The sequence below is a fragment of the Lissotriton helveticus genome, chromosome 7, assembly GCF_964261635.1.
Source record: "Lissotriton helveticus chromosome 7, aLisHel1.1, whole genome shotgun sequence".
Lineage (NCBI taxonomy): Eukaryota > Metazoa > Chordata > Amphibia > Caudata > Salamandridae > Lissotriton > Lissotriton helveticus.
In genome coordinates this window covers 458,136,533-458,161,322 of record NC_136068.1, presented here as the reverse complement: position 1 = coordinate 458,161,322, position 24,790 = coordinate 458,136,533, and the positions used below count along the sequence as shown (strand labels likewise).

General features: G+C 48.1%; 1 protein-coding gene across 3 annotated transcripts in view; it reads left to right on the top strand.

Moving 5' to 3' along the window:
- Window positions 1-24,790, top strand: part of TAOK2 (TAO kinase 2) — a 934,333-nt gene that overhangs the window by 759,779 nt on the left and 149,764 nt on the right. For all 3 annotated transcript variants that reach the window (XM_078652408.1, XM_078652406.1, XM_078652407.1), the window contains exon 19: window positions 11,396-11,599. In XM_078652408.1, coding sequence (XP_078508534.1) covers window positions 11,396-11,599 — 204 coding nt within the window. The remainder of the gene's footprint in view (window positions 1-11,395; window positions 11,600-24,790) is intronic.

The following is a 24,790-nucleotide window of genomic DNA, read 5'->3' as shown; positions in this document are numbered from 1 at the left end:
GGACCTAGCCAACCAGGGACAGGCTCCTGCCCCCTCCCACTGGAGAGTGGAACGATACGGGGTGTACCCACCACAGGGAAGGGACCCATAGGTCCCTGCCCTTTACCTACCTTTAACGCCCCTAAATCTAGTATTTAGGGGGCACCCTGAACCTTGCTACCTCAGATCCAGCCTGATAACAAGAAGAAAAGAAGAAGGACCGAACAGCCATGCAGCCAGCTAACAAGAAGAAGACGCCCACTGACTTGGCCCCAGTCCTACAGGCCTGTCTCCCCTCAAACTTGCTCCTGCAAAATCCCGGTGTGTCCTGCAGCCAGCAACCTCAAAAACCTCGGAGGACCTCCCTGCCTTCACTTCCAAAGACTGCTTCTCTTGTGAACACCGGAAAAACACCACGAGTAGGACACCCCGGCGATCCTGACCCGAGATCCGGGGACCCCTGACCTGCCTCAAGCCTCCTTACGACACCTGCAGCCTAAATCCAGAAGGCCCCCCTAACCATGACCCCTTACTGGTAAGAAGGTCCGACCCCAAAAGGCACCCCTGCACCCGATTTCCCACGGCCTTGTATGCCCAACCCGATGTGCCTAACCAACCCCTAACTTTCCAACTTAACTCTCGAAGTGATTGTTGCACCCAGAAGTCCTTTGTCTCCCTGCGTGCAGTGCTTTTGCAAACTGGAGGTTCTCCATTGGAAACCACAGGGCGCTCATGATCGAAACAGCACCCTGCACCCAGCCGCCTCCGTGCTGCTGAGGGTGCACCTTTTGTGCTACTTTGTTTGCCCATTTGCCCTGACCTAAACCCTAGGTGCTTTGCTCCCACAACCCAGTAGCCTGCTTGCCAGCAACCACTAACCGGAGTCCCCCTATACCCATTGGATAACATTGGGCCTCAGCACTCTGCATCCGGCCGCCCTAATGACGCTGAGGGTGTAACAAGAGTGCATCACTGACCCTGCGGGACCCTTGAGTGTAACCCCAGAACCTTAACTCCCACAGTCAATAACTTACCTGTGAGCCGATAACCTGTTTTTCCTCGGGGTGCTAGAGGGCGCCAAGCAAGATGGCCACTCTCGTGTGAGGCTCTTGCAGCTCGGGCCCTAAATTGCCTAATATCCTTCGCATCACGAGCCCAACTATGTGGCAAAAAGTGTGTCTGGAGCACAATACTTGCGGAGCGATCAGACGGTGCTTTTGTAGATTTTGAGAAGCGCCTGTAGAGCACAACTGTTGCTGCGTCCTTCCACTGCTAGAACTCACCGTGCATCTGAAACAACTACTGGGATCCACAGCCGGCCCTCCTCAAGTGCTAACCACGTCATCAAACTTGCTGCTCCGCCAACATAGGGAAACCAGATGGACGCCAGCCAAAAATCAACTTTGATGCACGCAAATCTACCCACTACCAGATGGAGCCGGAGAAAGATCAGCTTGAAGCCCTGACCACCTCTGCAATCGATCTGAAGGAACTGTTACTAGTGATGCAGTCTAGCCTGACTTCAATCAAATCGAAAATGGACACCATGAATGCCAGACTGGACGGACTCACACAGAGTTGAAAAACATGACGATCGATTGACGGAGCCGGAGCGCCCGGATCTCTGACCTAGAGGACCCCTCCAATACCACGACAAATCGCACGCTCGAAATGGAAAGGTTCCTCAAAGTAATAGCGGCCAAGAACGAAGATTTAATATCTCGATCGCGACAGAATAATCTACGTATCCTGGGCGTGCCAGAGTTGACACCCACCGGCAGAATGGAGGAATATGTTGAGCGCCTCCTCATAACACTGTTTGGCAGGGAGGCCTTTTCGCCAGTCCTGGTTGTCGAGAGGGCACATCGATCGCTAATGCCCCCCACCCCCCCAGGACCCCTCCTCAACCTATAGTAGCTAAAATGCTTAATTATCGGGCTCGGGACACGGCCCTCCGCCTCTCCAGAGAACTTGGGAAACTTCAATATGAGGGGACAGAAATATCAATTTACCCTGATTGCACCATGACAGTACAAGAGCAAAGGAAGAAATTCCTCCAAGTGGAAAAAAATGGCAACAACTCAATCTGCCCTATGCCATGCTCTTCCCGGCCCGACTAAAAATCACGCATCAAGGAAAACATCACCTCTTCACTAACCCACAACACATCCAGGATTTCCTCAAGACTATACCAAAGCAATCTGCTTTCCTATCCTCTCCTACACATCGGCCGGGAAACAGCGGCGGTGCCTCTGACATTGAATAGCTCTACACGGCGCTGCCCTTAACCGACGATCTACGGTCCGAATGTCAATCCAAAGATGTAACCCATACAGGAATACATAGACTTGCAGCACACTACAAGATGTGAGGACGAACATGAAGAAACACCACGCGCACGGATCTGCCGGCATCGATGATTCCCGGATCATGCACGATCCCCTTAAAGACGCAGTCACAAACAGTGGACTTTTGTTATGCTTCTACGATACCCTTGGTACTTGACGAACCAGATATGGGAATGGACCCCCGCGCTGCTATACGTGCCACACATTATCATGCCGGCAGACCCCACGAAGACGGACGTCTGAAACAGTCAATGTGCTGAGATGGACATCTACACGCTGCCCGAGCACCCTCGCCCCACCAGGAGAGACTGGTCGCCCTCTGGCACACCACCCAACTGGTGAACCCTAAACAATATATCTTGAAGTTATGTCGAAGTTTAGGTCATCTTCCCCTGTTGGGAATTTGGCACATGGGAAGAAATGGGGAGGGGGGCGGGGAAAGGGCCATGACAGGATTGGGCTGCTGATGTGGGGGGGGGGGGGGGGGACACCGTGTTTAGTTTGTTTGCAAAAGCAGGGATTTACGTTACGCCACTATCCAATGATTTGAAGCACATGTCTGCTCCGCAGCACCGGAACATGTAATGCCCACATAGGGATAGAAATATACTGTATTGCCACCATGGTCGACCATGCTAGACCCCCCTGCATATAACTTCTTGGCATGGAATGTTCAGGGATTGGGCGAATCCCGCAAAAGACGGCATTTACTCTCTTATCTGGATCGACACAACATTCATTGTGCGATGCTCCAAAAAATACACTTTAGTCCCAATATCTCCACTACATTCGCATCCCGGTGGGCCACATATGCACGCTTTTCATCCCATTCCTCTTTTGCACGAGGCACAGCTATAGTGGTAAAACGCTCCCTCCCCTACACCCCTATAGGGTCCTGCGAAGACTCGCAGGGGCGCTACAACGTCCTCTGGGGCAACTGGCAACTCAGTCCGTCACTTTTGTCTCCTCTACTATGGACCAAACACTGATGACCCTGAGTTCTTTCTGGTACTTTGGGGGAAGATTATAGATACTGGGTCTATGCATGTGATATGGGTCGGAGACTTCAATGTCCCCTTAGATCCCACCTTAGACTGTTCCCATCCACAACCGCACCACTACTCCAAGGCACACTATACCCTGAAAACGATAGTCGAGGAATGTGAGTTGCTCGATGCTTGGCGGCACTTACACCCGCAACTTCGAGAGGGATTGTGTTCCACTGCTGCGCGTGCCTCCTGGTCTAGGATAGATGGATTGCTCCTCACCAAGGGTCTCACTGTTTGGCTGACACACGCTTCATACCTCCCCCACACATACTCTGACTACTCCCCAGCACATATCACCCTCACCCCCCCTCATAACGAAACGCCCTTCCTATCATTGCTCTTGAACCCACAAAATGTATTGTGCCCAGTATTTAAACAGGAACTTGAACAGGAAATACTTGACTTCTTCCCACAGAACGAAAACTCAGTTGAGCAATACACCACAATATGGCAGGCATTCAAAGTCACCATACAAGGTCATTGTTTTGCAAAAAGCGGGGGAGTTCTGAAAGATATCCGCTCCGCAAACTGGAGACGGAGCTCAAGCGCACGGAAGCTATGATACAGTCCGCCCCACCCCAGAACTACAACCTCAGCTGTGAAGCCTACTTAACGAATATCAGGAGACGGCTGAGAGTGAATGTAAATTTAGAGGAAAATACCACCAGGCACACAGATATGGAGAGGGTGAATTACTGGGGAGGGCGCTAGCCTCTTTGATCCGGCCACACCCCATTTGCCTAATATGCTTCTTGAAATTGAGGACGAAAACAGACAGCGGCTTAGGAGCACCTCCGAGATTGTGGGAGCTTTCCGCAGCTTCTATAAAGCCCAATATAAGACGCATAGGACTGGCCCAGTAGAATTCTCCCCCTTTTTCGAGGACACTGTAATAGCCTACCTGGGAAACGGACAACCCGCCAAGGATGCCCCCTCTCATCCTTACTCCTCGCCATAGCGATTGAACCTTTGGCGGCCAAAATTGGACAACATTATCGGGACCATGCGCTGATCTACCCAGAATGCCAAATTTGAATCTCTCTATACGCAGATGATCTTACGTTGTATCTGCACAACCCAGATGAAAGCATTAACCCTCATTAGATTCGGCCACCGGGGTTAACATCAATTAGGAGAAATCCCAGATATACCCCCTTACGGAGGCTACCACTAGATTTGGGCCTGACTATCCACTCAAATGGTGCACAGACACGCTTACGTACCTCGGAATAAACATTTCTAGAGACCACGCCGTACTAATGCGGTCCAATCACGGACGAACACTCGATCTCCTTATTGACAAAATCACTAGATGGGTTGCATTACCCCTCTCCATGGCTGAGAGAGCCTCCCTGATCAAAATGGTGATATTCCCAAAGTGCTTTACTTCTTTACGAACATACCATACACACCAAGCCGCCTTTTTTTTTTTTTAAAGATATCAAAACCCAAATGATCCGTCTCGTATGAGGCAGATTGCAAGCCAGATTAAGCTGGGACATTCTCACAAGACCCTTCTCGGATGAAGGTTTTGAAATACCCGATTTGGAGCTTTATTTCAATTGCGCCGAGGTTCACTTTGCAGCCTACTGAATGCATCCACTTCCATATATGCCCCATCTCGTGATAGAAAATGGCTATATGACCCCCACACCAAGCTCAGTGTACTTAAGCACCCCCGCAGTCCCAAGGCACACAGCCTCTACTACGGTTCAATGCACTAACAGCGCTTGGAGAGACCTGGCTCGCAGGACCCAATGCCCCCTACTATATTCACCCTTACTACCCCTCCAGGGGGTGACACAACCTCCCGGTTACACAAGAAGAGGGCTGCGGCCGCTTGCTACGCAAGCTGTCCAGTCTCACTTGGGGACAACTATATATAAAAGGGAAATTCCGCACTAGCGGTAAATTCTTCAGAACGTCCTCTCCCACCCCTTTAGATCGGTTCTATTATGTTAGGCTCAGGCCGGATATGAGGACCCTCACCTCATGCTTCCCACTAGAACCTCCCATCATGCGCCCCCTCCATGTTCTTCTACCACCTCAACACATGTAGTGTCCCTTTATATCGCACCACTCAAAACGAACGTGACTATCACCCCCCACCAGCTAAGTCCAAATGGGAGGGAGAGCTAGTATATCCTTTTACGGAAGCACAGTGGTCCTTCTGCTGCCGTCAAACTGGAGCAGTCTCCGCCAGTAGCAGGCTGCGCATAATACACTGCAGGTATATTCACCGGTTATATTTCACTCCTGTTCGTCTACATAGACCAAATTTACGAGATGACGATTGCTGCGATCGATATGGAGAACACGAGGCAGATTTCAAACATCTGGCGTGGGACTGCCCACCTGTACACCGATATTGGGGGGAGGTACTGCGAGCTCTAGAGCAAATGACTGGGACACACGGGCTGCAAGACCCCCTCACTGCCCTCTTAGGGTACATTGAAGCACTACCTGCAAAAATACGGCGCTACGCTTCACTGGTGCTTCTTCTAGTTAAATGCCGAATCACCTGTAAACGGGGCAGGGGTAGGGCCCACAAATTTAAAGATTGGCTCCGTGACCTTATATTCTGTCAAGAGCAGCTCCATACCTATGCTGAACTACAACCACCCTCTTCCCGCCCACGCGATATTTGGGCCCCACTTCAGGCTTACCTGTTGGAACACCACATAACCAATGATACACTCACAAAATCCAGGGCTGTTGAGAATGATACAGAGCAGGGGCAAATATTGAATAAATTGAAGTTCTCAGAAAAGACCGGGCATGAAAACTGAAATGTACACATGGGAAAAAATTGCACTTTACATACACTGCACTGTGGGACGGGAACTGCGACACGTAGACTTATTAGTTTTCTAATATTGGCATATAAGTAGCACTAGTGTTATATTATTGTATTTTGTTACTTAAAAACCCAAATGTTCAAGGCTTTTGCTGTGGCATTGTCCTTGCGCACTGCCGGCCCGCCTGGGATGTAATCAACATGCTGTGTATTAAACCATTCAAAGCCAATAAAGGTCTTTTAAAAAAAATAAACTTTTTCCTCCATAGGATAACATTGACAATTTTCTTCTAAAACGTTTCTAAGTGTGGAGTTTTGAAATCTAAATATATTCCTTAAAAATCGCACAAATAACCAAAACATATTTACTTACCTGTTTCCAGGAAATGTCCCAGTGCAGAATCTAGGTATCGCGCACTGAGTTAAAGAAGTAACGTAAAAGTAACTTAGCTGTAATTTACTGAAAAAGCCTATTCATTTCAATGTACTGTATTTGCTAAGAGCTGCAACCTACTGCATCCCCTGTAAATCAAACAAAGTACAAATTCGATTGCATTTTCAAACTGTTCTATATTCAGCAACTATTACTAAAAAGTATTTAATGCTTACCTGTGCCATGCTTTCTTGCTTCTAAAAATAAAACAGTATATTTTTTTATACAAAAACAATTGGCCTAGAGTTCAGTAAATTAATTTGCTGACTGGGTGTGTACATCAAATGCTTAACACTGTCCTCTGATTATGCCTTACTGCTCGACCACTCTACCACAAATGGAGAGTAAGGTTCTATCTAACTTTAAACTCTGCCTATCTCTAGGGTCACTTGGGCTCTATACACACTATACCTCATTTTGATGTAGTATATATAGAGCCAGTATCCTACAATCATGATAAAGACTGCCTTCTTAAAGCTTTAAAATCCCTACGGAGAGTTAGTGAACTACAGGCATTAACAATTGAGGGACCATACTTGCAAATCCACAAGGAAAAGGTTATCCTAAGGACCAACCCTTAATTACTACTTAAGGTAGTAAGCAAATTCCACATGAATCCGTTTTCTTCAAAACCCCACAAACACGACTAGAAAGAAACCTTCATATCCTGGATGGTACAAGGGCTTTACTATACTTTCTACAGGAGACTAGACAAGTCCTTAAGGGGAATCAATTGTTTGTCTCACTCTTAAGTCCAACAAAAGAACGCCTGTGACAAAGGGGACAATTACACTTGGATTGTAGAAGCAAGTCAGGTAGGCTATTCCTCACTGGGAAAAACTCTACACTCCTGGACAAAAGCCCACTCAACAAAGGAAAATATGGGCAACCCTGGCCTTCATGGCCAAAGTGCCAATAGGCACTATGTGCAGCAACGACATGGGCATCTCCACACACCTTCACCAAGCTTTACTGCGAGGATATGCAGATGACAAAGGACCTCAGGTGGGACAAAAGGTACTTCAATACCTGTTCGCAAGGTCTTCCTCATCTTACCACAAACACCCCAAGGAGGGGGAAACCTCTACATAATCTATTGCACAGCATGTGAATCCAGAAAAGGATTCATACAGCAAAACGAAATGGTTACTTCCCAGTAGGAGTAGTTTTGCAGCTTGAAGAGTTTTCTGGATTCACAAATGCGACCCACCCACCTTCCCTCAGAGGAGGAATGCAAACAGATGGGAGAAAAGATCACGTACAAGGAAAACAAAGAACTAAAGACAAGAAAATGTGAGACATACCATATTTGACCGAAGATGGAAATGTGGCAAAAAGAATCAGAAGATGGGTACCACACACAGGAACTTCTGGGGCACCGTTTAAAGTCACAAGGGATATACCTAGCACCAAATGGTGATCAACGACGGCCCTCAGAAAAAAAACCTCAAAACTGACATTTCCAGACCCACCTACTAGATGGCAGAGTAATGTAGAGCGTGTGAATCCAGAAAACTCTTCATGCTGCAAAACTACTCCTACTGGAAAGTAACCATTTCGTTCCTGCCAGCCTGCCACTGCACCATCAGGATTCAAGCAAGCCGGGCCGAAGACGGCTGCAATGCCAGAAACCGGTCCCCGGAAGCTTGTTTCCTTTCCAGTGAAGAATTGGCTTGGTAGTTTGGTCTGCCCTGTTCCCATGATGCACTGGGCCAGGGACAGACTAATTTGCATATAGCCAGGTTCTGAACTGGGATGGTGCAGTGAGCTAAAAAACGGTGATGGATCAAGCCCTGATCTGTTGACTGGGTAGGAGTGTTCTGATTTACTCAGATACTCTGTCCATCACCACCCCCTTTTTGAAATTATTTTGGCCACCATGAGTGTGGAAGGGTATGCTCAGACATGAGTCCCTTGCTCACTGCACCATCAGGATTCAAGCAAGCCGGGCCGAAGACGGCTGTAATGCCAGAAACCGGTCCCCGGAAGCTTGTTTCCTTTCCAGTGAAGAATTGGCTTGGTAGTTTGGTCTGCCCTGTTCCCATGATGCACTGGGACAGGGACAGACTAATTTGCATATAGCCAGGTTCTGAACTGGGATGGTGCAGTGGGCTAAAAAACGGTGATGGATCAAGCCCTGATCTGTTGACTGGGTAGGAGTGTTCTGATTTACTCAGATACTCTGTCCATCACCACCCCCTTTTTGAAATTATTTTGGCCACCATGAGTGTGGAAGGGTATGCTCAGACATGAGTCCCTTGCTCACTGCACCATCAGGATTCAAGCAAGCCGGGCCGAAGACGGCTGTAATGCCAGAAACCGGTCCCCGGAAGCTTGTTTCCTTTCCAGTGAAGAATTGGCTTGGTAGTTTGGTCTGCCCTGTTCCCATGATGCACTGGGCCAGGGACAGACTAATTTGCATATAGCCAGGTTCTGAACTGGGATGGTGCAGTGAGCTAAAAAACGGTGATGGATCAAGCCCTGATCTGTTGACTGGGTAGGAGTGTTCTGATTTACTCAGATACTCTGTCCATCACCACCCCTTTTTGAAATTAGCCTGCCACTCAAGACACCTTTTTGACCTCCTAGAGTGAGAGATTTTTGCTCTCAGGAGGTCAGGAACAAATCCTGAAGTGGGTGTCACAACCCTCCCACAGGATGACCTGTTGATTAGTCTTCCTAGGCCGGCAAACTTCTAAGAAATTGGCATCTTTGAAATGCGATTCAGTCTCCCCACACAGGAGAGGAAGCTGACCCCCTTTGTCCAGAGCCCTTTGGCACCTGGACAGGCAGAAAAAATTGCTAGTCAGGCAGGCGTGCCCACCCCAGGCTAGTCCCACACCTAAGATGGCCTAACTTGATGCGGATACTATTTTTCAGATATGCACATCTTTGTGTTGGCACACTTTGGAATTTTGGGACAGGTTTAATCACACTTCCCACAATAAGTGGTCATGTAGGGGTTATAATGACCCCAGGAGTAAGTAGCCCATTGGCTACTACCACTCACTCCCTTTAACCCCTTTAAATTGAGCATTTAGGGGACCCCCTGATGCCAGATCTTCAACTTTCAACAGGTCAAGAGAAGGAGTGGATAGAGAAGAGTCCTGTCACAAGAACCAACAACTGACTTTGCGCCAATCGTGGCAGTCTGACTGCTGCCCCAACAATCGTGGAAGAAGCAGACTCGTCCTGCTGCTGTGCACTCTCCAGGAAACCCAGAGAGCTGCCAGTGCTTTACAATTGCCTGAAGAAACTCCATTGAAATAGAGGAGCTACTCCTTTGCAGCAGCAGGCACCAAAGACACAAGGTGCGGTCCACCGAGTTACCGCTTCCCAGTCAGCCCAGTGCAGCAGCTCCCCCAGAATGAGGACCATGTGATTCTTAATGTCAGATCTGTTTCATTTCCGAGTGGGAGGACACCAGGCCCAATCGAAGCCGTACAGGGCCAATACCTGGGTACCAGACCCCTTGCAGCAGCAAAGGCTTGTTGTGCCCAGTCCAGACAACAAAAATGATTAAGACTGACCTGCAGGTCGACAGACTTCAAGGACAGTGAACCCCACTTTGTGAGTGGCCATGCTGTCATGTTTCCCCTCTACCACAAAGCAAAGACGTTAGTATGTGACCAGCACCTCAAACCACCTATGCACACATACACCAGAGTCTAAGGAAGGTAACTGTGCCAATGGGGCCCCAAAAGCCAAGCACACACTGGGTTTGCCCAAACTGGACTTCCAATTGCCAGCTGCAGGCCCCCCTCCAACTGCGAGAGACTCTTGCACCGGATTCCAAGGCCAAAAGACACCACTGCACCCGAGCCTCACCGCCCAAGAAAAAGTGGATCGAAGGTGTCCCAGTGTGCCTGAGGATCTAAAGGGTTGAGACCCCCTGTGGGTTTTGCTGGACTTGTGCTCCAGTCCGTGCTGCAGCCTCATGGTAACCAAACCTTTCTCCCATTGAATGAATGGGACACCTAACGCCATGAAATACCTCCGCATCCAGATGCCCCAGAGTCTTCTGAGGTGACATGTTGGCGTGGCCTTGGATCTTGCCCAATATTCACCTTAAGTTCAGAAGAACAGTCCCATAAGTCGCTGACAAGTGACCGAAGGCAACATGTCTTCCCTCTATAGGAAAATATTGGCGGTCCAGAAAATGAACTGTCCATTTTTGAAAACTAAACTAAAAAGTTATATAAATGTGTTATTTTTATAAATTAGTGTCTGATTTTGTTGTCAGTCTCCTATACTGCCTTTGTGTATGCAATAAATGCTTCACACTACCCTCTGTAATGCCTAACTGTTCGCCCACACTACCACAAAAGAGAGCATTTGGGCTGTAATTTGTGCCTCTATAATTCCTTTGGGGTTTGCCTCGACTCCCTACACAGTGTACCTTAATTTGGTGCACTATATAAAGAGCCACCTTTGCGGCACATCTAGATATGCAAAGGTCATCGTTTGTAAAGAAGGCGGACAATTTCCAGTGTAGTATACAATCATGTTCTCTTCTGCAGAATACTGAAGTACTATTACTTCAGAGAACCGTTCCTTTTTTGCACAAAAAAATCTGCTCCCTTTTTTATAGTTTCTGCACACAAGCCGGGATACTGAGTGAGAATTACTACTGTAACTTACGTTGCCATAGAAATAGACCGAAAAGTGTTCCTTTTTATTATGTTTCATGTGTACTGGTCCTCCTATGGGAGAAGGTGCTGGGAGTTGTATGAGGAACTGCTTCTTTTTTCATTCTTTTGACCCTCTCCACCACTTTTTGTGTTGCTAGGAGCTGCACGAGAACCAGAGCACCCCAAAACGTGAAAAGCAGGAGTGGCTCCTGCGTCAGAAGGAAACCATGCAGCACTACCAGGCTGAAGAGGAGGCCAACCTTCTGCGACGTCAGCGCCAGTACTTTGAGTTGCAGTGTCGACAGTACAAGAGGAAGATGCTGCTGGCTCGGCACAACTTGGACCAGGACCTGCTCCGGGAGGTGAGACCTTGCAGTAGGAGTTTGAAGGGGAACATTTGGCATACTCTTTTCAGGGAAGGTTGTAGATTGGTTTGGTCTCTTACAAAGTGCATGTTCCCTTAACAACATTCTACTTGGGTGGGGTTAAGCTCCCAACAGCAGTAAAACATCTCAGAACTCAAGGTTCACTGAAACCACCATTGGGAGAGAAGGCAGGGAAAGATATAATTACGACTGTAGCCCTATTAGACGCCATACCAGTGTTTCTTTGGGTAAAGCTCATAACTGAGTTTTTCCATCTAAATACTTTTAGTCAAAAAGCTGAGGCTTGCCCAACACAGTTTGGCAGTGCTTAATTTTATGTTGCTGTCATAGTTTCTGAATGCTGAGGTCAGTTGCACCACACATGAAGTAATTCAAAGAAAAATAAAGAACCTCTGCCAACAGAAGAAAGGCTATTGGGATGACAAATTGGTGGTTAAAGTGGCTTTAAAAGCAGTTTTAGCCTGATGTTAGCACTCTCCGAATCACTCCATTAGTCTCTCCTTTCAGGAACTACCCCAAGTAATTCAAACAATGCTGCTTCCCTGGGATGTTGGGTAGCATAATTTCTAGATCTGTGGACATAAAGACACTGGTCCACACATGAAAGGTAAACAAAAATGATACAAGATCACAGCTACTTTTCACAAAGACATGTAAGTTATTCCACTGAATAATTTACAACAAGGTTTCCTTCTCTGCAGTACTTATGTCCTAGCTAGTAGCCTGGCAAATGCCCTCGACTGAGACTAAAACAGGTTTTGTGAATGGACAGGACAGTTGGCAACAATACATAATGACAAATCAGTGTTTGCCATACTTTGCTAAGAAATGAAAATGTCAAAAAAAAATCCATCACCATACTTTAAGGTGTGAGAATCCACATCTTTCCAGTATCTTGTAAGATGATCATTCCCATATTGCTTGAACCTCTCGTTTAAACTGTTTGCTTATTTGCATCAATGTGAGGGTTGTTTCCAGTGAATTGTATCCAGACTACACAGCTTTGAATATTTATGCCAAAAGTCACCTGGCGGTTCCCAAGTCATCACAGTTCTTCTTTGGGTGTCTGCAGGATGCAGGGTACAGTTCCGCTGTCCCATGGTAAGTCTTGGTTCTTTATTGAAGTTTCTGCAGGTCTCCCAGGCTTTGGAGACTTAACAGCTGTGGAACAAGTTGTCTTATGGTGCTATTGTCTAAGTCGGCAGGTCGGCCGGGTTAACACCAGGTCAGTTGCTGGGTCTTCAGTTCTTGCTCTTTGCAACTCTTCACGTTCGTCTTCTACTATCAGGTTGGCAGGGTCTGATTTTCTGGTGCCAGGGGCTCCCCATAATATTGAAATCCGATAGACTTCTAGCTGAAGATTGCTAACCTCAGACTGGTTCCAGAAAGTTCTGCATGAGCAGTACTCCTACCTGCCGTCGGTTGGCGTAGTCTGTGCCGGGTGTGACCTTGCGGTCACCTATATAGCTGCCCCCCCAGGCATGCAGACGTCCATTTTTTCTTTCCGCACCAGTTACGACAGATCCGGAGAAGATCTATCCCTCTGTCTCTTTTTGACAAACTTTTTTTCAATATTTTGGCTAAGATTTTTTCCTTCTGTGCCGAAGGAGGACCTCTAGAAAAGTAGAGTTAAAGCCGTATGGCACCTGTCACAGTGTATGTCTGTTACCTTCCCGCACCTTGTGTGCTTTTGGTGTCTCCTGCTTAACCATGATTCAAAGTTGTGCTTGGATAGCCGGGCCATGGCACCGAAGGCTTTACGGGAGCAGCCCCTAAAGCTACTTGTGGCATAGCAGTCAGCGCCATATTGCGCAACTCCTAGGAAATCTCAGCCCGATTGAGGAAGAGGTGGTTGCGGGATCGTGCCGGGAGACCCTACTAGTCTTCATCGCATTTGAGATCCTCAGGACACTGGGAAGAAGCACAAGCAGAAGTCTAGATGGACTTCGACTGCACTTCAACCGTTGAAGATTGACGAGACAAGCGAGGAACATCAACGTTTCTGGCACGGTTCTGCGGAGCCATTGCCAGGTCTTACTCTGCGTGATGCCCCAGCGCCCCCTTCCCCTGTTTCTCAGACACACCAGCTAAAATAAGAGTTTTACACAGCCATGCACTGAGGTTTTGAGTGAGCCGACCCCTCCTGTGTGCCCATTGGTGGTGCCAGCCCCATTCTGATTCCCTACAACTAAGTCGGAATGTCATCAATCAATGCCGATTACGGCACCAATGGAGCCCAGGGACTCTAGGTCATTGCCTGAAAATTTTGAGGTTACAGTCATGGGAGAAGAGTGAGAGGGGTCACTGAACCCTATAGAACACCAGTTAGACACTCTTGATGAGGAATTGGACTGGTATGAGGAGCTTGCGGAAGTCAGTTGAAGGGACACCTCTCCAGATGCTGGTATTCTATCTCCACCTACTATGGCTATGGAGGAGTGAGCGTCGTAAGCCATGGAGGTGAAGAGTGCAGCGTAGGTCCTTGCACTTGTGCTGTCCTCGGTATAGTTTAAGACTAACTTCTTGACTGAAGTGCTTCACCATGGGGCTTCCTATCTGAACCCCTTTTGCCCTTCAATGAAGCACTTGTGGATGTCTATTCTAGTCACTTGGTCCAAGCCTAGCACAGGTGCTCCTGTGAACAGGGCAGTAGCACGCTGCCATTGCCCTGCCCCGGTGATACAAGTTTCCAACTACGTACTCTGGAGAGCTTAGTAGTTCAAGCCTCAACATCCCCCATGGCGCATTCGCCCGGACAGAGAATCCAAGAGGGTTGACGCACTTGAGAGGATGATTCCTTCCGCCAGCCTAGCATTGCGGTTGGTGAACACTGAATGCTTTTTGGGCTATTTCGCATTCCCTATGGGAAACGCTTGCCCAAGTGTAGCCTCAGGTCCCGAAGGAGGCCTGGGCCATGCACTCCCATCTCCCAAGCAGCGAGAGATGGTAGGGATGCAGAAATGTTCACCGTTAGGTGTGGTCTGATAACTCGCTGGGCAAAGTGGTTTCATCGGCGGCGGCCTCATGGTATTGCCCTTCAATGGTACTCGTCTCTTAGGAGAGAAGGAGAACTCGGCACCGAAGTGCCTAAAGTACTTGTGGGCTACAGCCAGGCACTCGGGCCTCTCAGAAATACCTCACCCCCAGTCTGCCTTTCGCCCTTTTCGTGGCCATGAAAGGGGCTTTTAACCGCATTAGCCATACCCCAGCCACCATCATGCATAAGCTTTCCAAGTTGTGTAAGGTCATGGATGTGGTGCAATCCAACCTCATGGGAATGGTAGCCAGAAGTTGTCCACCACCAATACCCCCTGGCTGCTGCTGGTTCCAAGTCCTACTAGTTTGGTTCTGCAAGTCATGGGTGTTCAGTTGGAGGGAGAATCCAACATATTCTCCTCCACCTGCAATCCATAACATCTGACGAATGGGTCTGGCAGATCATTCAGTAGAGTTACTCCCTCCTTTTCCAGTGTTTCCCTCCTCCTTAATCGCCATCTCAAGAACGGCTGGCTGAAGATCATCTTATCTTACTACGAGAGGAAGTTACAGCTCTCCTGGCCATTGGGGGTATAGCAAGCGTTCCGTTATCAGAAGTAGGCAGTGATTGCTATTCCCGCTGATTTCGGATACCCAAAAAGAACAAAGGTCTTCGTCCTACTCAGGCGTCCTCCCCCCAGACTGTCGTTGCCCACCACCAGACTACGGCAGACCTCCTGCATTCGCTGGAGTTCACTATGATGGTGCCGAAGTCACACCTGACTCCTTCTTAGAGGCTCTCTTTACTCAGATCTGTTCTGGACTCAGTACAGTTTCGGGCTTATTCTCCCTAAGAGAAATTCAAGATGCTCGCATTGGCTCAGGTCGTGTCTGCCCTAGAATAAGGAGACTGGCTGGTAGAGTTGAACTTGCAGGATGCGTATTTTTAAACCCCCATCCTGCCTGCCAGTAGGCGTTACCTGCTTTTCAAGGTAGAGACACAATCACTTTCAGTTCACTGTGCTACTCTTTGGCTTTACCAGCGTCTCTTGGGTGTTCACCAAGGTGATGGCGGTGGTTGCAGCTCCGCTGCACAGGTTAGGGGTTTTAGTCTTTCCCTACCTCGGCAACTAGCTGTTGAAGGCGTCCTCCTCCAGACTGTAGTTGCTCACCACTAGACTACGGCAGATCTCCTGCATTTGCTGGGGTTCACTATGATGGTGCCGAAGTCACACCTGACTCCTTCTTAGAGGCTCTCTTTACTCAGATCTGTTCTGGACTCAGTGCAGTTTCTGGCTTATTCTCCCAAAAAGTGAGTCCAGCATATTCAGGGTATTATACCAATTGTTCAGCCTCTGTCCTGGATTTCAGTGAGAATGACTCTGAGGCTGTTGGACCTCATGGCCTCCTGCATCCTGTTGACAAATCATGCCAGATGGCGTATGCAGGCTCTGCAGTAAGACCTGAAGTTCCAGTGGGCGTAGCATCAAGGGAATCTCTCTGATGTGGTCCAGATCTCAAAAGGAACTGCAAAGGACCTGCGGTGATGACTTACGAACTGTGATTGAGTCAAAGGCAGACCCCTTTACCTTCCCAAACTAGATCTCACATTAGGGACAGATGCGTCACTCCTGGGATAAGGCAGCTATTTAGGAGAGGTGGAGATCAGAGGACATCAACTTGCTGGAGCTCCGGGTGATTCGACTACCATTGAAAGCATTTTTTCCCTCTGTCAAGGGAAAATTAGTGCATTTGTTCCTGGACAACACCACCGCCATGTGGTACTGGAACAAGCAGGGCGGGGTAGGGTTGTGGACCCTTTGTCAAGAGGCTCTTCATCTCTGAACATGACTGGAACAACAGGGCATATCCTTGGTGGTTCAACATCTGACAGGTTCTCTGAATGCCAGGGCGGACTAACTCAGCTGTCGATGCCTAAGGGTTCATGAATGGCGTCTCCGCCAGGAGGTAGCGTAAGGTCTCTTCAGCAGTGGGGAGAGCCTTGATTAGATCTCTTCACCCCCGAAGAGAACGCACACTGTTCACCTCCGAAGAGAACTAGCAATGTCGGCAGTATTGAGCTTTGGAGTTTCCAAGGCAGCTACAGCAAAGCGGCGCTTTTTGTCCCGAATGGAGCTCAGCCCTTAAGTACGCCTTCCTACACATACCGCTCCTACCCAGAGTTCTCAAGAAGTTCAGAAACGATTTGGACCCCAAGTCCTTCTTGTAGATCCGGACTGGGCATGGAGATTTGGTATCCCGAGCTTCTGAAAATGAGCATCTATCCTCTGATCAATCTCTCCCTTTGGGAGGATCTTCTGTCGCAGGAGAAGGTTCTCCATCTGAACAGGTCAACTTTCCGCCTCCTTGCATTGTGATTGAGCAGCGACAGTTGCTAGCTTTTGACCTTCCTCCTGAAGTTTGTACACTTATTTTGGAGGCCAGACGGGCCTCTACCAAAATGGTATGCTCCTGCCATTAGTAATTTCTCTTTCTGATAGTCTTCTCTTAATTATTTCCCTTTCCCAGCAGGGCTCTACTCTAGGCACTCTTGAGGGTTATCTCTCTGCTCTGTCCACTTTCTTGCAGCTGCCAGACCATCCCTCTTTATTCCAGTTCATTATTGTAAATAGGTTCCTGAAAGGACTTGTACATATGTTCCCCCCTGTGCTCTTTATTATGCCTCAGTAGGATCTGAATCTGGTTCTCACCTGGCTCATGTGTGCTCCCTTTGAGCTGCTACAGAATTGTCCCCTCCTGTTACCATCAAGGCAGCATTTCTGGTGGCAATATATTCTGTCCAGAGGGTGAGTGAACTGCAGGCTTGATCATCCAAGTCTCCTTATCTTATGATATTTCTGGATAAGGTGGTGCTTCGCATCTGGGCCTCTTTCTACCTAAAGTGGTGAGACTATTCCATTTGGGTTAATCAGTCACACTGACCACCTTTTATGCTTCTCTACATCCCTCTGATGATGAAGAACTACTCCATCGTCTGGACCCAAAAAGACGGTTGTGTCTCTACCTTTTCCGCACAAGAGTTTGGCTGGGTGACCAACTCTTCGAGGGCTATGTGGTTGCTAAAAAAGGTCGGGCAGTACCGAAGTGGTCCTTTTCGTGCTGGGTTGTTCTTTGTATAAAGATCTGCTATGCCTTAGCTATAAAACAACCTCCTGAGGGCTTAAGGGCACATTCCACCAGAGGGAAGGCTACAACCACTGAACTAGCTCTTGGGGTGCCACTCATGGAGATCTGTCAGGCGGCAACGTGGGCTTCCCTGCACATATTTGCTAAACACTACTGCCCTTTTCAGGGCTCTAGTTTGGACACACACTAGTTGGTTCACTTCATGGCTCTGCGCTTCTGTGTGGTGCCTACATAGGTGACTGCGAATTCACATCCCATGTCGTCGAAGCCACAAGGAGCCATCTGATATGCGCAGGGGTACTGGTCACGCAAAAGTTTCTGTATCCAGTCTGAAACCTGGGAAATTCTAAGGTAAGGAATCTGCAGCTAGATATTGTTTCTATCAGCTAATGCATTACCAAAGGTAAGTAACTTGTTCTTTAGGGGAGTGTATTTTAGTAGCCAATGGGGTCACTACGCCCCCTATATGACCGCTTCCTGAGGGAAGTGGGCATAACCCTGTCCCCGAATGCCTACGTTTACTGTCACCAAGATAGCCATCTCTGAAAAGTTGTGTACACTACAGGTTAGGCCACCTTTGGGGGGCTTCTAGCCTGATGGTTGGAATGCCTACCTTACTAGCTAATTTTCCCTCCTGTCCAGGTGCCAGAGGGTTCTGGACAAGGGGATTCGCATCCTCTCCTGTAAGGAGAGCCAGACCCGCATTTCAAAGGCGACATGTTCATTGAAGCTCGCCTGTTAGAATGCTAATCAGCAGGTCATTCTGCAGTAGGTGCTGTGAACACCCTGTTCCTGTGCAGGCTTTGTTTCTGTCCTCCTGAGAGCAAAGGCCCACACCTTGAGAGATCAGAAACGTTTCTCAGGTGGCAGACTGGCAGAGACCAGTTAGCAAATTCACCAGAGGCTGGTAGTTTGTCAGGGGGCACTTCTAAGGGGCCCTCTGTGTCCATGTATGTACAAATCCATTATTTGAATCAAGATGGGTTTGTGAATCAGATATTTGATACCAAACTTACCTATTTTTAGTGAAGCCATTATGTAGCTGGAGAACTAGGTTTTTACCAGTGTCCAGCACATGTTTTAAAATGGCTTCCCTGTTCACTTGTACAGACAGTAATGGAACTGACCAGCACAGGGGCATATCCGCGCATGCAGATATGTCATCACACGTAATACTTAGGACTATAAGGCCTGCTGTAGGGGTGACTTATAAATATTACATGCAGTGGGATATGTCATGTTGTGTTTTCACTTTTGTCTGCACCAAAGCACGCAGTCTGCAATGGCAGTCTTGCATGAGTTTGTTGAGGGGACCACTAAGGGTGGTACAATTCGTGCTGTGGCCCTTAGTGACCCTCTTTAGTGCCTCAAGCCCTAGGTACCAGATGTACCATTTACTATGGACTTATAGAGAGTGCTAAAGGTGTTGCCAATTGGGGTAAAAATTGTACAGTTTGGGTGAAAGAACACTGGCGACCTTGTTAGCAGGAACCCAGTGCACTCCAGTCAAAGTTGCATCAAATACCAGTGAGAACGTGGAGGGGACTACCGCAACAAAAACCCAGTTTCCTACAACGAGTTACACCTATTGAATATTCCTCAACAGTGCAGAGATATATTAGCTGAAGCAAGGGCTGCATCTATGAACAAGTCATATACGGCAAAATGGGCTTGATTCTGTAATTTGCTTTTGACAGCTGACTGCCATCCCTTTTCCTCTACGCCAGCTCAGGTATTACCATATCTTCTGAACCTAGCTCAATCTGGGCTTTCGGATAATTTAATCAAGATTCACCTCTCAGCAATTTCCAGGTTCAGAAGATCTTGAAACCGAAAGCAAACGGCCCCTGAGAGCAGATACACAAGCAGGACCAGAGGAAAGGGACAACAATGAACAAAGAATTCATGCCTGGTTTATGTATACAATTATAGCGAAAAAACATACAGTTCGAGGCATGTGGGCTGCTGAATTCATATCTGTGCATAGATTGCCGCCTAGTGTTGGGTCCGGATGATTGCACATTGTTGTCCTGGAAGAGTCTTCGAAGTATCATGAGATAGGTGGCTCCTCCCTCGGACTACAGTGCGCATGGGCATCCTCTCCATCCCCAGATTGTTTTTCTCCGCCATTGGGTTCGGATGTACTTTCCTACTCTCCAAGTTCGGAATCAAGAAAAACTTTTCAAAAGGCCAAAAGGCCTTCGGATCCGTTGGTATTGTTCAGCGCTCTGTACCGATACACTTTTTTTACGTTTGCTGCACTCCGGTCGTCGAATCGAGCCGTGAGGCCTTCTCGACACCACGTGGACCGACCGTCGATGGAACGAAGTCCATTCAAGTACTGCCCGCAGTTCAACTCGAAGTTCCCGCACACAGACAAGCATCCAGTGTGCAACAAATGCCCATCTCCAGATAACAATGAAGATAGTTGCCTAGCCCGTGCCCAGTTCCGATCGAAAAAAACTATCCGGAATCGACGGGCGGCGAGGCAAGAAATGCAAAGGTCGGCGCCAGCACCCGAGAACATCTTCGACGATGACGGAGATCTAGCAAGCGCCGAGGACTCGGATCAAGACGAACAACAATACTCGGAGCACGACTCCGAATATTACCTCGAGGAAGGAGAACTAATCGTCGATCTCGAGGAATATGATCAAGACATCGTAGCGGTCGAAGACGACTCCGATGACGACGAGGGGCGAACCGTGAGTACACCGCCCCATATAGACACTACACCAATATCAGAGACTCAGGTCGAGGCATCGCCAGCAGGCCTTAGCCGAGACCAACAAACTCGTTCTACAGCCCCGCCGTACCGCCCGGCTAAGAACACACAAAAAGAGCCCTCTGAGACACGATATACGACACCGGTTCAATCTAAACCGAAACTCGTCGACAATACTGTCTTCGGACCGAATTACGTCGAACCGAAGGTGACTAAGCCGAAGGGCGTCGACCCGAAGGCCACAGTACCGATACAACCTTCGAAGCCAAACACCATCGAGTCGACATCGAAGACCAACGCTGTCAAGTCGAAGCCGAAAGCCGTCGAGTCAACCCCGAGGCCAAAACACGTCGAATCGACACAAAAGCACGTCGAGTCGACCCCCAGGAAGCACGTCGAACCAAGCAAACCAGCCTCCTGTATCGACAAGGGGAAAAAAAACGGTCGACGAAAGCACAAGGCCTGCGCCCAAGACTACCGTCAAGCCGAAACCGAAGGTGGACCAAAGTAAATCGGTCGAGCTGAAAAAGGGCATCGATCCAAAACCGCAGGCTCCAAAAACACCTAAGGACACTGTCGAACCGACAAAACCGATCGGTCCGAAAAAGGTGGTGAAACCAGCCAAAGACGTTGAACCGACAAAACCTGTCGAAAAACATCATAAACCGGTCCAACCACCAAAAGCGGTCGAAACTGCAAAAGGCGTCGACCCGAAAAAAGACAAACCAAAGGCTACAGCACCAAAACCAAGGACTGTGAAAGAGGAACTTATTCATCCAGATCCCTCCACAGAAGACCAGTCAAAACTGTATATTGACCCAAAAACTGGTAAAGTGACTGTGTACACCAAAAAGAAAAGACCTCTGCCAACTGAAGACTTTTCTGCAATTCCCCTAAAGAAGAAGAGAGACAGTGCTACCTCTCCTATATTCTTTAAACCTATCAGTCCAGCTATGCCTCATACCCCATATGCCCCAGCCTCACCTGCACGCTATGACTACAACCCAGACGAAGATCAGGACGCAGATGTAGGGTTTGGTTATCCACAAAACCCACTTGCAGACCCTCACTCACAGCCATGGGGTGGGGGAGGGGAACCAGACACTGAGGGGATTCTGCCCATTACAGACCCTGCAGTATACCCAACTAAGTCTTCTCCCACAGAAGACACAGTAGCCTTTAATTCACTACTGGATAGAGCAGCAACCTACCATAATGTAGATATGCACTCTGATGCTATTGAGGAAGACTTCCTCTTCGATACATTAACAACATCTGAGAGACATGTTAAAACACTCCCAATGCTAAAAGGCGTATTAAAACACACAAGTGACATTTTTAAGGACACTGCTAGAGCAAGGGTCATAAACCCTAGAATTGAAAAAAAGTATAGGGCTGCTCCTATAGACCCTACATATATCAAGGGGCAGCTACCCCTAGACTCCCTAGTGGTATCCAACGCACGTAAGCGTGCCAATTCCCAGACTACTGGAGAGGCTGCTCCACCAGACAAGGAGTCAAAAATCTTTGAGGCATCAGGCAAGAGAGTAGCAGCTCAAGCAGCAAACTCATGGAGAATAGCCAACACACAGGCCTTGCTGGCCAGATATGACAGGGCGCACTACGACAGCTTGGAAGACATTCTCCAACACTTACCTGATCCTTACAAACAGCAGGCAGATGAACTCATACAAGAAGGAAAGCTCATCACCAATGCCTCTATTAAATGTGCCCTAGACTCGGCAGACACAGCTGCCAGATCCATCAATACAAGCGTGCTGCTCCGGCGCCACGCATGGCTTCGCATATCGGGCTTTAAAAATGAAGTCCAATCCACAATCCTTTATCAGCCCATCAACCCAGACTTTTTGTTTGGTCCAGCAGTTGTCTCAATTCTGGACAAAATGAAAAAAGATGCTGAAACTGCGAAGTCTATGGGAGCTCTCCAGTCCCAGCAACACCGGGGCTCCTTTCGTCGCTCCAATTATAGAGGAGGAGCACGTAATAATACATCACAGCAATCCTCCAACTACAAAAGTAAAACAATCCACATACAACAAAAACACCAACAGGGGTGGATACAGAGGAAACAACACCAAGGGAAGAGGTTGTGGAGGCAATGCAAATAGATCCTCCACTAACACCAAGCAGTGACTTCTTACCACTACCCCCAGACCACATAACACCAGTCGGGGGAAGAATACAACATTTTCAGCCAGTCTGGTTAGATATCACAACAGACAAGTGGGTCAGGCAAATTATCCAACATGGCTATTGCCTCAAACTCACCTCACCTCCACCCAACATACCACCCGTGCACCGTCCAATGTCACAGGAACATATAACGCTACTACAGCAAGAGGTCATCAGTATGCTGCAAAAGGGTCCATAGAACCAGTCCCACTAAAACATCAAGGAACAGGAGTATACTCTCTATACTTCCTTATTCCGAAAAAGGACGGGTCTCTCAGGCCAATATTAGACCTCAGGCCCCTCAACCTGTACATTTTGTCGGAGCATTTCCACATGCTCACTCTCCAGCAAGTCTTACCATTGCTTCGCCAGGGAGACTTCTTAGCAACCTTAGACCTCAAGGACGCATACTTTCATATACCAATAAACCCTGCTCACAGAAAGTATTTAAGGTTCACCATTCAGGGACAACACTACCAGTTCAAAGTCCTACCATTCGGTGTCACAACAGCTCCAAGAGTGTTCACCAAATGTCTAGCTATAGTGGCAGCACATCTCAGATGGCAACACATCCAGGTGTTAACCATATCTGGACGATTGGCTAATACACGCGCCAACAGCCCAGCAATGTGCCAACCACATGTCAAAGACCATATATCTCCTTCACAGTTTAGGATTCTCATTAAACTACCCAAAATCACATCTACAACCCTCCCACGTCCAACAATACCTGGGAGCAACAATAGATACACTGGCAGCAAAAGCATATCCCAACACAGCACGGATCAAGGGAATGCAAACATTGATACAAAAATTCAGACCCCAACACTCACTACCAGCTCGAGTGTTTATGCAGCTAATAGGCATGATGGCCTCGTGCATATTCATAGTCCCTCATGCCAGACTAAACATGCGTCCGCTCCAAGAATGCCTAGCAAGGCAGTGGAACCAGGCTCACGGGCAATTAAAGGACCTAGTGTTGGTGACCAGTCGGGCATACAACTCTCTGCATTGGTGGAATCCACAAAACCTTTGCAAGGGACGACTATTCCAAGAGCCTGTCCCACAAGTAGTGTTAACCGCGGACGCATCCCTGATGGGATGGGGAGCCCATGTCCTACACTACACAGCACAGGGACTCTGGACTGTACAGCAAACGAAAATGCATATCAACCTTCTGGAGTTGATGGCAGTCTTTCTAGCCCTGAAAGCTTTCAAAACACACTTATGCAACAAGGCTGTGTTGATCCGGACGGACAACATGACAGCTATGTATTACATTCAAAAACAAGGAGGGACACAGTCACCACAGCTGTCGCACCTAGCTCAAGCAATGTGGAAATGGGCCTTTCAGAGGAACATGTTTCTCATGGCAGAACACCTCCCAGGCAAGGACAATCAGGTAGCCGACCTGCTCAGCAGGCACAGCCAACAGATATACGAATGGGAAATTCACCCCAAAGTGCTCCAACCATTCTTCCGGAAGTGTGGACACCCGGAAATAGATCTGTTTGCCACAAGCGAAAACGCAAAAAGCCAGTACTTTGCCGCCAGGTTCCCACATCCGCAATCGCAGGGCACTGCGATATGGATGAACTGGTCAGGCAAATTTGCGTACGCTTTTCCCCCAGCTCCATTAATACCGCTAGTGGCACGCAAAATACGCCAACATTCTCTGACACTAATCCTGGTTGCTCCCACATGGGCGAGGCAACCATGGTACACAACGTTCCTAGAACTGTCAGTGGTGCCTCATCAAAGACTGCGACTCACACCCAGTCTTCTAACTCAGAACCATGGCGAAATCCAACACCCAGACCCACAACAGCTGAACCTAGCGATCTGGCTCCTGAAATCCTAGAGTTTGGATACCTCAACTTGCCTCCAGACTGCATGAATATTATCAAAGAGGCAAGAAAACCACCTACCAGAGCATGTTATGCATCAAAGTGGATACGTTTCGTCATTTACTGTAATAACAATGACATTAACCCACTTGATGCTTCCACTCCAAACATCATTTGCTATAGCCTATTCATTCATCAGGATACATTTAGCTGTGTTAGCAGCATATCTGCAAAACAGGCAATACCTTTCACTATTTAGGGTGCCAGCAATTAAAGCGT